The sequence below is a fragment of the Prosopis cineraria genome, unplaced genomic scaffold (genome assembly GCF_029017545.1).
Source record: "Prosopis cineraria cultivar Desert tree isolate PC_DT_omini unplaced genomic scaffold, ASM2901754v1 PC8, whole genome shotgun sequence".
Taxonomy (NCBI): domain Eukaryota; kingdom Viridiplantae; phylum Streptophyta; class Magnoliopsida; order Fabales; family Fabaceae; genus Prosopis; species Prosopis cineraria.
The window spans coordinates 147,892-162,987 of record NW_026555339.1 but is presented as its reverse complement, the minus strand read 5'-3'; the positions used below and the strand labels follow the sequence as shown (position 1 = coordinate 162,987).

The following is a 15,096-nucleotide window of genomic DNA, read 5'->3' as shown; positions in this document are numbered from 1 at the left end:
GTTAAAACCTTGAACTGGGCGACTTCGATCGTGCATACAATAGTACCATACAATATATGCTTGATTTTCTGGGATCTTGGTAATGATCATATCCCCAAAATAATTTCAAGATAAAAACAAGTACACATACCAGAACATGCAAGTAATTGTATGAGATAACATCAATATATATTACATAACACAATGAATGGCAATCAAAGCTTGATAATTAGCATTTATATTTTTATTTCATTTACGGAAGAATTCAACATAAATTTGACAAAAAATTAATAATATCCAAACATTTGATTCGTATAACAATGCATGACTTCTCTTGCAGAGTAGGAAAACTGGATGGGCATACAGTTAGTTAATGAAAACAGTTTCTACGGTTTAAAGCTCTGTCTCTTTTCTTTTCTTTTTCCCATAAATTTTTAACCCTAATGGAGTACAAATGTCTGACCAAATTAAGGCCATTTGGTTGAATTAAGACGATAATTTTGGTTTGGAGATGACAATATACATCATGATAGAGAGGGTACTAGGTCGTTTCCTCTAAGTGCGAGCCAGATAATACAGTAGGCGACTCAACGGAAACTGCTTTTGCTAGCTGCTAACACACACACACACACACACACACACACACAGTACCATGCAGAATAATATATTTATTTTACCAAAAAGAAGATGCATTACTAAACATTCTTCATCCTATTATATAAACCCTCTTCATCAGCAACTTCACCATGAATGATGCTAGCCTCCTACTATAGCTAATAACATTCTCTCTTTTGTGTACTAACCTTTTGATTTTCCCTTGATCACCCATATCTGCGTCAGGACTGATCTCAGCAGAAACTAAGCCGGATTCAATCATGACCACAACCAGACATGGCAATTATGTTAGCCCTAGTAATGCCCTAGTTTCAATTTCAAGGGTTGTGTCTGTGTATCCAAAGCATGTGCAGGCTGCTGGGAGGGTTTTGAACCTCTCCAATTTAGACAGACAGTGTCCTACTCTGATGTACGTGGTGTTCTTTTATAACACATCTCAGGCTTTTAAAGATCTGACCCTTAGTTCAGTTTTCAGCAGCTTGAAATCAGGGTTGGAAGAAACCCTAAGCGTCTGGTACCCGGCTGCAGGTAGACTGAGGGTGAGCCAAGGCGATGGGAAGCTGAACCTGTGGTGCAACAACGAGGGTGCAATTATGGCGGAGGCACAAGCCCCAGTTAGAGTCTCACAACTTGGAGACTTGTCTCAGTACAACGAATTCTTTGAAAAGCTCGTTTATAAGCCACCTTTTCATGCCAATTTCTCAACATGCCTCTTGTTGTTGCTCAGGTGAGATACGTAATATGCGTGTTACAACCTAGCTTCACATGCATAAAATCTCTTAAAATCTAGAGAAGTCTTCTGAATATATACGAAGATCAGAAATACACGGCATGTGTAGATCTCTCTTACACATCCGTGAAGTAATTAGTTTCCACAAAAGTGATTTATCAAATCAATAATGGGAGGAGAATTAATTTTTGTTAATTTGTACTATATATACACACACAAATGAAAGAAACTAGGGAAAATAGTGATGAAGGACCGGGAAAAAATTTATATCAATCATTGATTGTTGTCAAAATTCAAATAAAAAGTCTAAATAAATTGTTATTAATTTAAAATAAGTTGTTGTTAAAATTTAAATGAATATTTGTTGATAAAAAACTAACCCGAATCAATAAATATTTATTTAAATTTTAATAACATAATTTTTAACTGATATAACTTTCTTTCGGCAGTCTTTGATTGATATTTTCTTAAGAAACCAATGTTGTGCCCATGTGATCATTGAATACATATATGTTCGTGCATGTGCATGAGATTATTCGGGGATATGTTGCCTTCACAATAGACAAGGGTGATCGCAAGTTCTTCCTAGATACTTTCTTTGATTAACGTGATTCTTATTCACAAATAAATTCATATGTATGCAATTGCCTATATTTTCATTTTTCTTATGGTTTTTGGTACAATTTCTCTACCTTAGAAAACTTTTTTTTTGTCCTCTCTTTCTCTCTCTCGCTCCCTCCCTCTCTCCCTCCCTTTGGGAGAGTGGGGGTGTGAGGATCGAAGCTACGGAATTAGACACGATCAATTTTTTGAAACATAAGAAAATAGTGATTTTTGGTATGCACAGGTGACGAAATTTGGATGTGGAGGGTACTCAATAGGGATTGGGACAAGCCACTCGCTATTTGACGGACCAGCAACTTATGAATTCTTGAGTGCATGGGCTTCTAACTCTGAAATTCTAAAAGGAATTAGGCATGGCGAGGTGGCAACACCAGTGCTTGAGAGAGGGATACTATTGAGTGGAAGTCGTCAAACCCAAAAAGGGACTATGCCTCTGATGAATATGCCTTCAAACTCAAGAAACTCTAATCATGATCAGCAGACAAAGGCCGTGGCAATAGATCATCTATATCAGCTGATAATGCAAGCAGCTTCTGAATGCAAAGGCTTTCACCAGCCAAATATTGGAGGCTCCGAACAAAACAACTATTTGCTAATGACCTATCACGTAAGCAGTTCACTCCTAGATTGCTTGAAAAGGAAACACTTCTCTATGAGCACAGATCACTCCCCTATATTTTCAACCTTCGAGGTTCTTGCATCTCACCTTTGGAAGGTAACTTAATTTCTCACTTCCTCTGGATCATGCATCTGCACTGAGGATGTTTTGAAAGGTAATCGATATTTCTACTCTCCAATACAAATTGAACATTTGTTTGATTATGGGATAGGCGAGGATCAAAGCATTGGGATTGGGAGCGAGGAAAGAAAAGAAGGTATGCTTGCAGTTCGCAGTGGATACTAGGAACAGGATGGTGCCTGCATCACCAAAAGGCTTCAGCGGGAACGCTTATGTTCTCGCGTCTGTGATGATGTCTGTGAGAGAAGTGGAAGAGGAAAGCTATGCAAGGATCGTGGAGAAGATAAGAGGGGCCAAGAACAGAGTGAACCACGCCTATGTGAAAGCCTACGTGGAGGCATTGGAATCAGGAGCACAGGGAAGCCTCCCTCCTCTGAAGGAGCTAACCTTGGTTTCTGATTGGACGAGGATGCCATTCCATAATGTCGGCTTCTTTCATGGAAAAGCAGCCTGTGTTTCTCCTCTCGCCTCTCCAGTTCCACAGGTTGCTTACTTCATGCCCAATCCTTCTGACAATGGAGCTGTTGATGTCAGAATTGGCTTGCACCCCCAAACCATCCCTGCTTTTGCCGACTACTTCCTATCCCAAGGCCAATAGAAAGGCTACATATATCATTTCCAGTTTGAATCTTCCAAGCAGAAACATCATGAACGTGTTCTGCTTAAAGGTTTACACTTTTCTGGACACCAAGTGTGGCATCTTAATCGGCCTAATAGCCACATAACTTTTCTGTTAAGTTAATTCATGTCAGCTTAACATGAAAACCCAAATTAGAGATAAAATTGACTAGAAAAATAAAATCGTGGGGAACGAAATCAAGAATTTTACAGTTGGAAGGACAAAACTGAAAATTTGTATAACCGTTCATGGACAAATATTATGATGTACTCTAAAAGTAAAGTGACTGTTCGTACAGTAAACTACTTTAATTTTGCCGTGTAGGGTTTGCTCGAAAGAGCTGTTTCCGGGGCCGGAATGTCGTTCTGTAAGCGATTACGCGAGAACGAGTTGATTAATAAATGTAATGATAAAAGGAATGTCCTTTTGTTTTGTGCCTCAACATTTGCATTCTTTATTGGAGAATCCCACGTCCAGTGTTAGCATAAGAATCAACTTAATCTTGATTTTGAGACACTAAACATATTTGCTAGCAGAGCATGTCTACAGAGACAACATAATTAATTCCATAATGCACTGTCAGACCCATGGACAAGACAACAATGCAATTTCATGAAGAGAAAACTGACAAGCCATTACATGTCAAGAAGTATCTATAGGGGCCACAGCCTACAGAAAACTAGAACCCCAAGAGAAATATCGCAAACTACAAAATTCTTCAACAAGCAAGATGCTTATATATAGTGCCAAAATGCTGTCACATAGATGAACCCGCGGTGTAATTGTTACACATGAGGTCTCCATCCAACAATTTCACCTTGTCTACATCCTGCGTCAGATGATAATTAATGTCATTAGCAGAACAAGTAGTTACCCAAATCAAAACCAAAATTCGAGTTTTTTTTTTTTTACACATTAAGCGTAGAAATTTAACCAACGCAATCTCTTGCGGAAATGTGTGAAACTCAGAAGGGCCAAAAAAGATAACTTCACAAAATTGATAGAAGTGAGAGCTGTGTATCGTTCATTTGACCAGTAGATCTAGACTACTACAGTGTAGATCAATAGAACATGAGACGCAGATAAAGTTTAAACATTAAAAAAAAATGGAATAACAAAAACCAGACAGAACATATGAAGCCAATTTAAAGACTAAATAACCAATTCGAGTCAATGGCGTATGAAGTCCCTTCCTCTTTAGCGTATAAAACAGCATCGATGTTGCTAATATCATTAAAATCTCCCATTTAAAGCTGATGCATTTTATCCACTCAAAGGAGAATGACATGCAAGAAGGCCAGCAAGTGCGTAATCATGGTGATAGAGAAGAAGGAAACTGATAGATAACAGGTGTCTAAGACAAGGGAACGTAATAGCATCATTCTACAGAGGAACAGTAATATATCGGACATTTTTTAAAGGTAATTCAGAACATGTAACGGTGTCTACACAGTAATCAGAAGTTACAGATAGATGCATCTACAAGTGGTCAAGCCATTAGTTATGTGAGGACTATAAATTAAAATGAGGAATCATGCAGAAACACCTTTGGAAGGGCCAAATAGCATTAATTAAATGCTATTACCTGTTTCATCATTGACCCGACTAAGTCATCCAGTGAACCCAGATTATTAGATATGCGACTCTGTTGTGCCTTCTGCTGGCCTGTGATATACCCTTGACCTTGTTTCAATGAGATTGCTTCAGCCACTTTTGCAACCCCATCATGCTTGGTTTGTATGGGATCACAACAATTGAAGTCCAAGTTTCGGTAGAAGGTTGAGTCTGCTGGTGGACTAGCTGGTCCACTAACACCGCCATTCACAGGAATCAGAGAGTTTATAGAGCTGCAAATAACATTTGAATGGTAAGCAGCATCCTGATTTCGGTCATCCCACCCTTGAAATGATACTTCACTGCTTATTTGCCCAGGTGTATTAGCAAAAATGTCTACTTGGGAATTCGAATTTTCTGTTACATCAGGGGCTTGAGTGTACATTAAAGTGATGGATGAAGCACCACTTGGATTCCTAACATGCAAAGGCGTAGAAGTCAAGTTCTCTGTAGGAAGTACGACTGCTTGTCTAGAACCCCGAGTTGGTGGATAAGAATTTGGATGGATTTGAGATGACTGCACACTATCAGACCAATAATCACCACAACTACCCTGATCCAGCAAAGAGCAAGAAATTTCTGAAGGTTGAGAATCTGTTGAAGATAAATTCTCATATGCTCTGCCCCGTTGTGTGTGTTGAGAATGTGCTTCTACCATAAAAGTGTTGTTTTTTACACTCAGAAGTGGAGTGAGTGAGCAACTGGCAGATACTCTTTGTGTTGGATCAAGTTGTTCACAAGAGATGGGTAAAATCATTTTATCATCAATAGCATTGGTCAGGTCTTGAGCAGGACTAAGGCCTTTATGCTTATGGTGTTGTAATTGATCACGCTCAGTATAACCTACTATTCCCGGAACTGCATTGCCATTTTGGTTAGTATGAACGATGGTTAACTGGAACTTGAGCGGATCATTCATAGAATTGTTTAAATTCTGTGAACAACCAAACTGAATATTTCTTGAAGAAGGCAGTCCATGCACACCCAGACCAGCAGGAGTGTTCAACCTACCAATCACCCCACTAGATGGGAGGGATCTGTAAACACTGTTCTGGAACTGTCCAGAAGCACTCAATGTTTGCAAATGGCTGAGCCCACTCAAAGAACCCATTCTCCAATAGGATTGATCCGCAGTACCTAAGGCTGCCACCAGATTAGCCTGTTGGTTTGCCACACAGCTGATTCTTTTCAGATAAAGCCTATATTTCTGCAAAACACCAGAAAATCCAATAATAAGGCTCCCTGGAAGAAAAAGTTCAGGTCATATTAAGATAAAGCAGGAAGGTTTAGAAAAATGCCTGGAGATGGCTAGCCACATTCTCCCTAGTAAGCTTTTCAACATTCATCATATCAAGAATCTTTTTAGGCACAGCCTCTGCCACCAAAACAAATTTATTATGATGCTCAAACTTGTTTTGGAAACGGATAATTTTTTGTCACAAAAAAGAAATACAGGATCCAGACTATAACATGATAATTACCCTCAGGGGCTCTTATGATTAGAAAGAGGAATCAATAGCATCTCCATAATAATAATTCTGAATAAAATTATCATATCACATAAAGCCCTAAATTGGATAGCAATAATATGCCCAGAATATTCATTAAAAAGGGGGGTTAAAGAAATCAAAAGAAAACAAGCCTTGATAAAGCTCTTTGGGGAAATTAGTTATAGTTTCAGTTGTAGGTAAAGGGCAAAGAGAAGAACATACTGTCAATGCCTAACTGATTAACAGCAGCAACAAATTTGCGGTGCAGCTCCACTGTCCAGACAACCCGAGGCTTCTTCTGTGTTGATGGGTCTTCATCATGGTCCTCATCTTCATCATTCTGATCCTTCCTTTTCTTGGTCATCTTTTGATCTATATTGCTTGTTCCTGCTGATGCTAGGCCACTGCCACTACCAGCATAAGGCTTGTCATGGTTGTGGGGGTTGTTCTGCTCCTTCGAGTCAAACTTCTTCCGCCTGATAACATGCTGCCAAATGTTCTTTAGCTCTTCAATTCGAACAGGTTTTAAAAGATAATCACATGCTCCATGAGTAATTCCCTTCATCACTAGCTTTGGGTCACCATATGCTGACAACACTGAAACCAAACATTTTATAACATATTAACTGCAGAGGACCATCCGCAAGCATTCTTAAGTCAGCCTACTGAAAACGTTAAGGTTTTATATTTGTAAAGTCAAATCATCTATGAAACTTCATTATTTTAAAAACTTTAAAAATCCTAATTTTCAACAATCTAATATTGACCGTCTTAAAAGACACTAAATTTGAAGAGAAAACGCGAGAAATAGAAAGAGATGAACTGGCAAAGATTTGTGTGCTTACTTATGACTGGTAAGTCCATCTCAAGTCCTACAAGCTCGAGTAGTTTAAATCCATCCATGTCTGGCATATGAACATCACTGATAACCAGGTCAAACTTGTTTTTGCTTTCTCTCAGCAACTTCAATGCTGTTCTTGCCTGACTAGTCGTTGTCACTGCAAAATCATCAGCCGTGACCAAAATAAATATCATTATAAAACAATACGTTCACAAATTTCACACACACACACAGAGAACACAAAACAACTGTCACATGTTCTGTAGATGAGAACTCCAATCAGTAAAACAGCACAACCCATCCCCTTGGTATCCGATTAAGATGAGATTCCATCGGTGAAACTCAAGAAAGGAGAGGTCGAAAGAGAAAGAGGGAGCAAGGGAGAAAAGATCAAGTCAAGAAGAGTGATGCTAGAGGAGGAGAGGCGGAGAGGTTGAGAATAGGACATGATGAACTGTGAAATGCAACCCGTCAGTGAACTAATTCATGTCATCCAGTAGAAAAGCCAACCGTTAAAGCTAACAAGAAGACTACATTGTATACTGGCCAAAATCTCCCGCATGCAATTAATTAATACAAGTCCTTCCAGTTTGAACATTACATAGCCAAACGAACCAACAGATTCAACATAGAAAAACCAGCTGACACTCAAAATCTATAAATATATATATATATATATAAATCCCGAACCCGCAGAGGGGAGATAGAATAGTGAAGGAGAAATCAAAAGAAGAAGGAGCAAACCGTTATATTGACATCTTCGAAGAAGAGTTTCCAACACGTAGAGGCAAGTCGGGTCATCGTCAACGGCAAGAACACGCATTCCTACAGGAAACTGGTCTCCGGGATCATCCATTCTGGTCTCCACCGTCATTTTCTTGACACGACGTACTCACGAACAAAATCAGTTGACGATGGAAGAGATTTTGAGCCTTAGACGGATTTAACTTTCAACTGTGATCACTGTTATATGGGTATGGAACCAATAACCACATGAAACGAAATAGATGCCAAGAAAAGGATTCGCATAGTCTAACGAATAAAATCTTTAGCAGGGAGAGGCAGGGATAAGGGGAATGTGATGATGTAGAGGAATAAAAACCATAAATTTGAAAGGAATTTAGCTCTTTTTTTCTCTTATTTCTCCTGTAACAGTAGATTAAGAAATAGAATCTACGACAATCTACAGACAGCGAAAGGGAATTGAATAACGTAGACTTGGACCCAAACGGACCTTATTTCTCGTTTTAGATACCAGGAATCCACCGAAAACAAATGCGTCATAACCACGCGCTTAGAGGATAAGAAAGAAATATTGGATGGACGGTGCTTGGATGGATTCTATGATTACGGATTCATCACTTGTGTTGCCAGTAAAATGAGATTGTGGTCGCACTAATCGTCCCTTGTGTTGCCAGTAATATATGCACTAATTACATTTCCTAGTTCGATATCCAGCTTTCAAATCAAGCCTTTAATTTTGAGAAACATAAATTTAAGTCTTTTGTTTGTTTGCGGAGCTCGATAGCTGAAACCTGTGCGTACAGATTACATGTATTAAGTTGGGTATTCGAATTCTGTCTCTTTAGGAGTTTTTCTGTTTTTTTTTTTTTTTGGGGGGGGTCATGTAGGAGTTTTTCTGTTACACAATCATTCAGTCAGAGTGAAAAATTCTTGGCACTCACCGAGCGAAATTAACGGTCATTGTCTATTGATAATTCAATTTAGGAAACAAGAAACATGACACTTTAATATATCATATAAATCATATTAATTAAAGATCTTAAAGTCTCCATTTTGTATATTTCAAGTTTTTAACCGTGTTGTTATTTAAGGAGAATAGCAGTCAGGTCCTTGGAATGAATATATTTGCAGACGAAACCCAATTGATTCTTTTTTTTTTTTTTGGACAGAGAAAAAAATAATTCATTAAAAGAGTCACCAATACAAGCACTAATCATTCAACCCAACAACAAACCCTTAACAAACAACAGTTCAAAATGCCCCACAAAAAAATTGAAAGACACAACAATGATAAGACCAATTCTTCTACACATTAAGAAATTAGCCAAGGTGTAGTAGACAGTCTTATGTATTTTGAAGCCCATGATAATCACCATGAAAACGGTTGGAAGGGGTGGTAGTCCAAAGATTTGCTCAAACATTGAGCCCACACCCTTATGCACCAAAGCTACATTCATTAAAGCAGCATCATCAACCACTCTCAACACAAGAGGGAAAGAACAACACTGAAAGCCAAAAATAACTTTCAGGTCAACAAAGAATACCATAGGATTGAAGCAACAACACCCACAGCAAAGCCAAATGATCCATAAGAAGCAATCTCTCTTATTAACAAGCAAAAAAGACACAAACACAAGCTTACAAAGAACACTTCTGCTAACTATTAAGGGCAAAACGATCTCCATCAACACCACCAAGAGAGCCCTCAACCCTTAGTACCTACACCAATTAATCTTCATGGCACTTTGGTGGCTATAAGCCAACCTCCTGAGCTCTCACAATATGCTTTCCCAAGACCTTTAACCATTACATCTTGAATCATCATCAGGCAGAGCATGAAACATAACTTGACAAATCTATCAAACCATAGCTAGAGATACACACCAAATAAGATAGAATCAATAGAGAACATAACCATAATACGAGCACCATCCACGTTAATAGCAAGCCCATATTCAATCAAGAAATCACTTAACTAGTCCATCTTCCCAGATGGTTTCAGAAAATATGAAGACACATTCATCAATTCACATATAGCCAACACTTTTTCATTCTCACTCATTTTCTTGCACAATAGATCCATTATATTGAAAAACAATCTCTATCAGTCAGGATGATTATTCAAAACTTGCCATTCGATAAATAGAGCATACCTTACTTGCTACTTCAGACTCAAATCGTTCAACCTAACAGACATTGGAATCATCCAAATTAACTTCAGAAAATCCTTCATATAGCTTCGCAACTCACCATTGTTAAGCATCATACCGATTATGCTGATCGATACATCCTGACCAACACTCTAGATCGAATAGTTCAGTTCACTATCCTGCCCTAACAGCTCAAATCCATGTCGAAAATCAACACTATCAAGGTTGATCAGCACTATTTCCTCCAGAACGTCCTTCTCCTGGCTGAAATTTGGCTCAATCTTTACCTTCCAATCCTCATCCTTCCCTTCCATGATCTCCTCTTCAAAATAATGATGGAAAGAATCAGCTTCTTCTATAGTGAGCATGGCCACCAGTGTAGACATCTCTAACGATCGTCGAAGAACAAGAGAATACAGACGCCATCTAGATGCCAATCAAGGCTCCCACTAAGGGGAGAGTCGAAGCTCCCATGCTATCATGGGGAGAGTCGGCACTTGAAACCCAACTGATTCTAATATGTCTTTGCAGATCCAAAAATATTATTTATAATTATGTTTCTAATTGAAGTGATCTAAATATGACATTATTGGATTTCTCTACTTTCTTCCTCACACTGGGCTCTACCCCATCCATTTAGCTTTTTCTTGAATAAGTTTATTAGCTTAGTGAGATACCTCAAGTAAATTAATTTTCTTATCAACGATCATCCTTAGAGCGAATCTAGTTTAGTAAATAATCTAGACAACAAAAGTTTTGCGGGAATCAATTCCAAAAGCTCGCCCAAGCTAGAATACATGTTTCCTTATATCCTTGCAAGACACGAGTTTTATTGTTTCAAGTAAACGAATGTCCATAAGCTATAATAAATTAATAATAAGAATTTTGTTCAATTATTTTGAGATCAATGTGCATGGTGGATAAATAAAAATAATTGAAATTTAACCTTTATTAGTGACAATCACATTACCGTTTATAGAATTTCTTTGAAATATATCAATTCCTATTGAAAGCAAGTCCCGTTTGAAGTATAATTAAACATAAAAATTACATTATTTAACGGAAACTCAAATTTAGTTTGCCGTGCTACAAGGGAATAGCTCCCAACTTATTAGCAATATATGATTTTAATGAACAAATGACAATAGTTGGTCGTGTCCCAAATTGTAAGGAATAAAACCAGTGAATATAAGAATGCGTGGGGGTTTCAAAATGGGAGAATATTGAGGGTGGACCACCGCAAAGAAGGAGGGAGGGGAAAGTAGGCGTGCTTGAAGACAGGAACGAATTCTCTGTCTCTATCTGTGCAGCTTCATTATTTGAATACGGAAAACCCCACTCATCCAAAAAGTCGCCCCTGTTTTTTGCACTCCTCTCTCATCATCACACTCCCTCTTCAGCCTTCACCCCATCCCTTGTGCTTTTCTTCTTTTGCCTTTAGTGCATTCTGCAATCATGCGCCTTTTGAACCCTTTTCCCTTGTCTTCACTCTTCCCACCCAGTTTTTCACGTTATCTCCTTCCTCCTATCAAATCAACAACTGTAACCAAACAACCTGTGCGTGCGCTTCCAATAATGCCTCTCTTCGCATCACTCGATATTCTTAGGATTGCCACTTCCACGGAGGTTCCTCGGAAAAGCAGATAATGACTCCGCATCCTGTGAATGCTGACCAACTTGCTCACAGAATCATCTCTTGCTAGCTGAAACCCCACTAAGTTGATTGACGCCTGTGGGGTTCCTACCCCCTTCGTCGCACCGCCCAGCATCATTGCCCGGGATAACGACAATTTTAGTGAGCTAAATGATAATCCCAGATGATAATAACCATCTTAAAAGTGCTGCCTTTCATGGTTTTGTATCATCAAGCACCACACTGTGGGAAGGGTGCTTCATTGATGAGATTTGTATACCAACTGTATAATTTCAATGAGAATTGATTCTCAGTCGCAGAACATATATTGTATTAGGCATGTGTATTTCTTCCTGTTAATTTCTAGCTTGGGATCAGGATATGAAGAATATGGCCGAGATAGCTGCAAGCCTGCAAGTGCAACAAGAAAGGAAGACAGAGTTGCTTCCTCGGAGTTGGCTCCCGAGATCACATGTTGGAAGATCCGCACACAATTCACAAGGCATCCAAAAGTTGAGCGACTTCATTCATGATTATCCAAATCCAAAGCACATCATTAAGCGTCCACCAATAAGATTTAGAAATGGGCATGAACTTTGCAGCGTGAGGCCCCTCTCTTATTTAATAAGATTATCTCAAAAGGCTCATTGTTGGAACAAAATCTCGGGATATCCCGTGCTTTTTGAAGGCACATGGCTTCCCCTCGGGCTGAACTGTGCAACTTTGTGCGTCAAACTTAATTTCTTCATCTTGTCTTTCGAGTACGTTGAAGTACTGTACACCCATACTTTCCTTTTCCCCTTATAATGATGTATAGTTTGCTTCAGATCTTGAAATTATTTCTTGATATTTTTTCATTCAATACTGGCCCAACTTGGGTGTTCCTTAGATCGTGCGCTAAGCAAAGGTCAAACCTGACTCGTGAATTCCGGCTTGGTTATAAGTGTAGAGAAAAATTAATAAATGATGCCCAAGATGCTGGAGCCACATTTTAGTTACTAATGACACATTTAATTTGAAAAAAAAAAAAGTATTGGTCTTTTCTCGATTTATTAGAGATGAACGGGAAACAGAGGGTTCCAAAATATAGTAAAAATTCATACTGTTACTGGACTAAAGCTAGGATAGCATTTTCCAATTACACGTCAACGGACTTGTACATTTGCATATAGACTGCCATAATCGAACAGGAGGCAACCTTTATTTTGATGCTCCACTTCTAATGTCAGGTGAACGAATGTTTTGGATTAAAGTCTGTAGTTGGTCCAATTCCAACGCTCTAATTCTGCATCGAAGGTTTGAACATCGCATGACCCGGGGCTCTTTCTGAATAGACAGCGACTTAGTACCCTCCACGTCCCCATGTATTCGAAGCTGCCACAACAAACGAAAAAAATTCCAGGTAAATTTTCATTCAAAATACGCACTGCAGAATAATACATTTTTAAAGATTATATATTTATCACACGATTGTTATCAAAACTATGTTTAATTGGAAACATAATAACAAAAACTAAGCATATTTTTGGATGAAAAATGGAGGATTAAAAAATTAAGCATACCTTGTCTGGAGAGGGCCCAGTCCTTGTCCTTATTAACGGCCCAAAAGAAGTAGCCATGCAAGCCCAAAGAGCGAGCAAACTGGACCTTCCTTTTAATGGACCAGACATCATCATATGTGATCCAAGAGGTGCCAACGTAAGAGTAATAGGACACGCTAAGCCCATCATAAACAACAGTAGCCCCATTCTCCTTATTGAACTCTAAAATCCTATCGTAATCCATGGTCCCATCAGTATCAGTGGCAGGCCCCACCGCTGGAGCCCCAATTCCATGAACTTTTGGGTCCGCAAGCTTCCACGTCCGCCCATACAAAGGCAAGCCCATGACGAGCTTAGAAGGAGGCACGCCGGCCCGGATCCACGACCCGATGCCGTAGTGGGTGCTAATGTTGCTCTTTGGATCGAAGAGAGCGGCGTTGACCCCCGTGAAGTTAGACCAGGCTCCGTGATAGTCAAAGTTCATGGGACTAGCCCAGTCCAAGAATCTGCGTATTGCTTCGGCCGGATACGACCTCGGCTCGTTACCGATGAGCACTATTGTGTTGGCGTAGTACACTGCGGATGTTAAAAGCAAGCGTGGCTTGCGTTGAATTCTGGAGTCCAGAACCAGAGCCTGGTGCCATTCCTGAAACAAGAGAGCGAGGTTGGACATGTCTTTTGCGGTGTCAGGGAACTCCCAGTCGAGGTCGAGACCGTCGAAACCGTAGCGGCGAGCCACTTGGATGGTGGAATTGATGAAGACGGAACGAGTCTGAGGGGTGCTCGCCATGGCGGAGAAGGCGGAGGAGTTGCTGCTTCCTCCTCCGATGGATAAGAGAGTCTTGACAGGAGGGTTGCGGGAATGGAGGCCGCTGATGAATTTGCGGATCTCAGTCTCGGCAGATTCGGTGACGCCAAGCTTGAAAGAGTCAGCGGGGTCGGGCTCCAGGAAGGCATAGTAAATGTGGGTGAAGTAGTCTGTGTTTATTGAAGAGGGAGAGAAGTCACTGCCGGAAGGCCAGTACGCGGCTCTGACATTAGATGCGGATGGTGTTGGGTAAGAGGAAGAAGAAGAAGGGCCGGACTCAACTGATGATTGGCGCATCATGACCAATAGCAGGAGGAGCATGAAGCTGTGGAAAGCCATGGAGGTCATGTTTGTTGTGAGTTGCAATACGAGGGACGAGACAACAAGTTCTTTATATAGGACAAGGGGTTAATTGTTTATATATATGAACGGGCACCTTTGGCTGGCAGTAGCGATTGGAAAGTTGTGAAGTGATTCGGCTTAAAGTGGGTTTGAATTGAACCCTCCACTAATTATTAGGGGAATGAGGAAGCAATCAAACACATGAAACAAAATTGGACAGCGCTAACCACTGGAACACAAGTCAAAACGTCTAGAACAGCATTGCTGCATATATATGACGACGTCGCTTACGCGTATAGTTCCGTCCACCAGCAAATACTAATGATTTTTATGCGTTGGAGATTGGTTTTACCTGTTTCTCGTCTCATTTATTGAATTAGTTAGCGATTGGCGACTTTTCTCTTAACGCTCCTTCAAAAATAATTCAGATAAAGTAACATGTTTGATCGATGTAGAAGCGCAGGACCACGCGAGCTGAATAAATAGTGGCCACTATGAAGGGTCACTATATCCCGCCAGGTGATTGGATCGGCGCACTTTGGGGAATGCAGCACTTAGTGCAATTGTTGTAATATCCACCGATGAGGTTAACGAGTGAACAAGAAGTAACATAGCACATGAAATATA

At 39.7% G+C, this 15,096-nt stretch overlaps 3 protein-coding genes across 4 annotated transcripts; 1 reads left to right on the top strand and 2 right to left on the bottom strand.

Annotated features, from left to right (window-relative positions):
* The first annotated feature begins 746 nt into the window (after positions 1–746).
* On the top strand, positions 747–3,424 carry LOC129318314 (brassinosteroid-related acyltransferase 1). The gene is given in 4 exon segments (XM_054963042.1): positions 747–1,296; positions 1,299–1,321; positions 2,172–2,663; positions 2,779–3,424. Coding segments are annotated over 4 exon segments (1,464 nt in total). The 5' UTR covers positions 747–854; the 3' UTR covers positions 3,286–3,424.
* Positions 3,425–3,802: 378 nt separating this feature from the next.
* On the bottom strand, positions 3,803–8,650 carry LOC129318312 (two-component response regulator ARR12-like). 2 transcript variants are annotated; one of them, XM_054963041.1, is made up of 7 exons: positions 8,486–8,650; positions 7,996–8,214; positions 7,256–7,408; positions 6,633–7,007; positions 6,219–6,295; positions 4,892–6,127; positions 3,803–4,135 (listed from the first exon to the last, which is right to left on the bottom strand). In XM_054963041.1, exons 2-7 carry the CDS (start codon positions 8,123–8,125, stop codon positions 4,064–4,066), a joined length of 2,043 nt encoding a protein of 680 aa, XP_054819016.1. In that variant the 5' UTR covers positions 8,126–8,214; positions 8,486–8,650; the 3' UTR covers positions 3,803–4,063. The 2 variants fall into 2 exon arrangements, with proteins under 2 accessions (XP_054819016.1, XP_054819015.1); XM_054963040.1 differs by lacking the exon at positions 8,486–8,650 and having other exon boundaries at positions 7,996–8,460.
* Positions 8,651–12,855: 4,205 nt separating this feature from the next.
* LOC129318855 (class V chitinase CHIT5-like) lies at positions 12,856–14,594 on the bottom strand. Its single transcript, XM_054963831.1, has 2 exons — positions 13,341–14,594; positions 12,856–13,152 (listed from the first exon to the last, which is right to left on the bottom strand). Exons 1-2 carry the CDS (start codon positions 14,473–14,475, stop codon positions 13,121–13,123), a joined length of 1,167 nt encoding a protein of 388 aa, XP_054819806.1. The 5' UTR covers positions 14,476–14,594; the 3' UTR covers positions 12,856–13,120.
* Between the last annotated feature and the right edge of the window lie 502 nt (positions 14,595–15,096).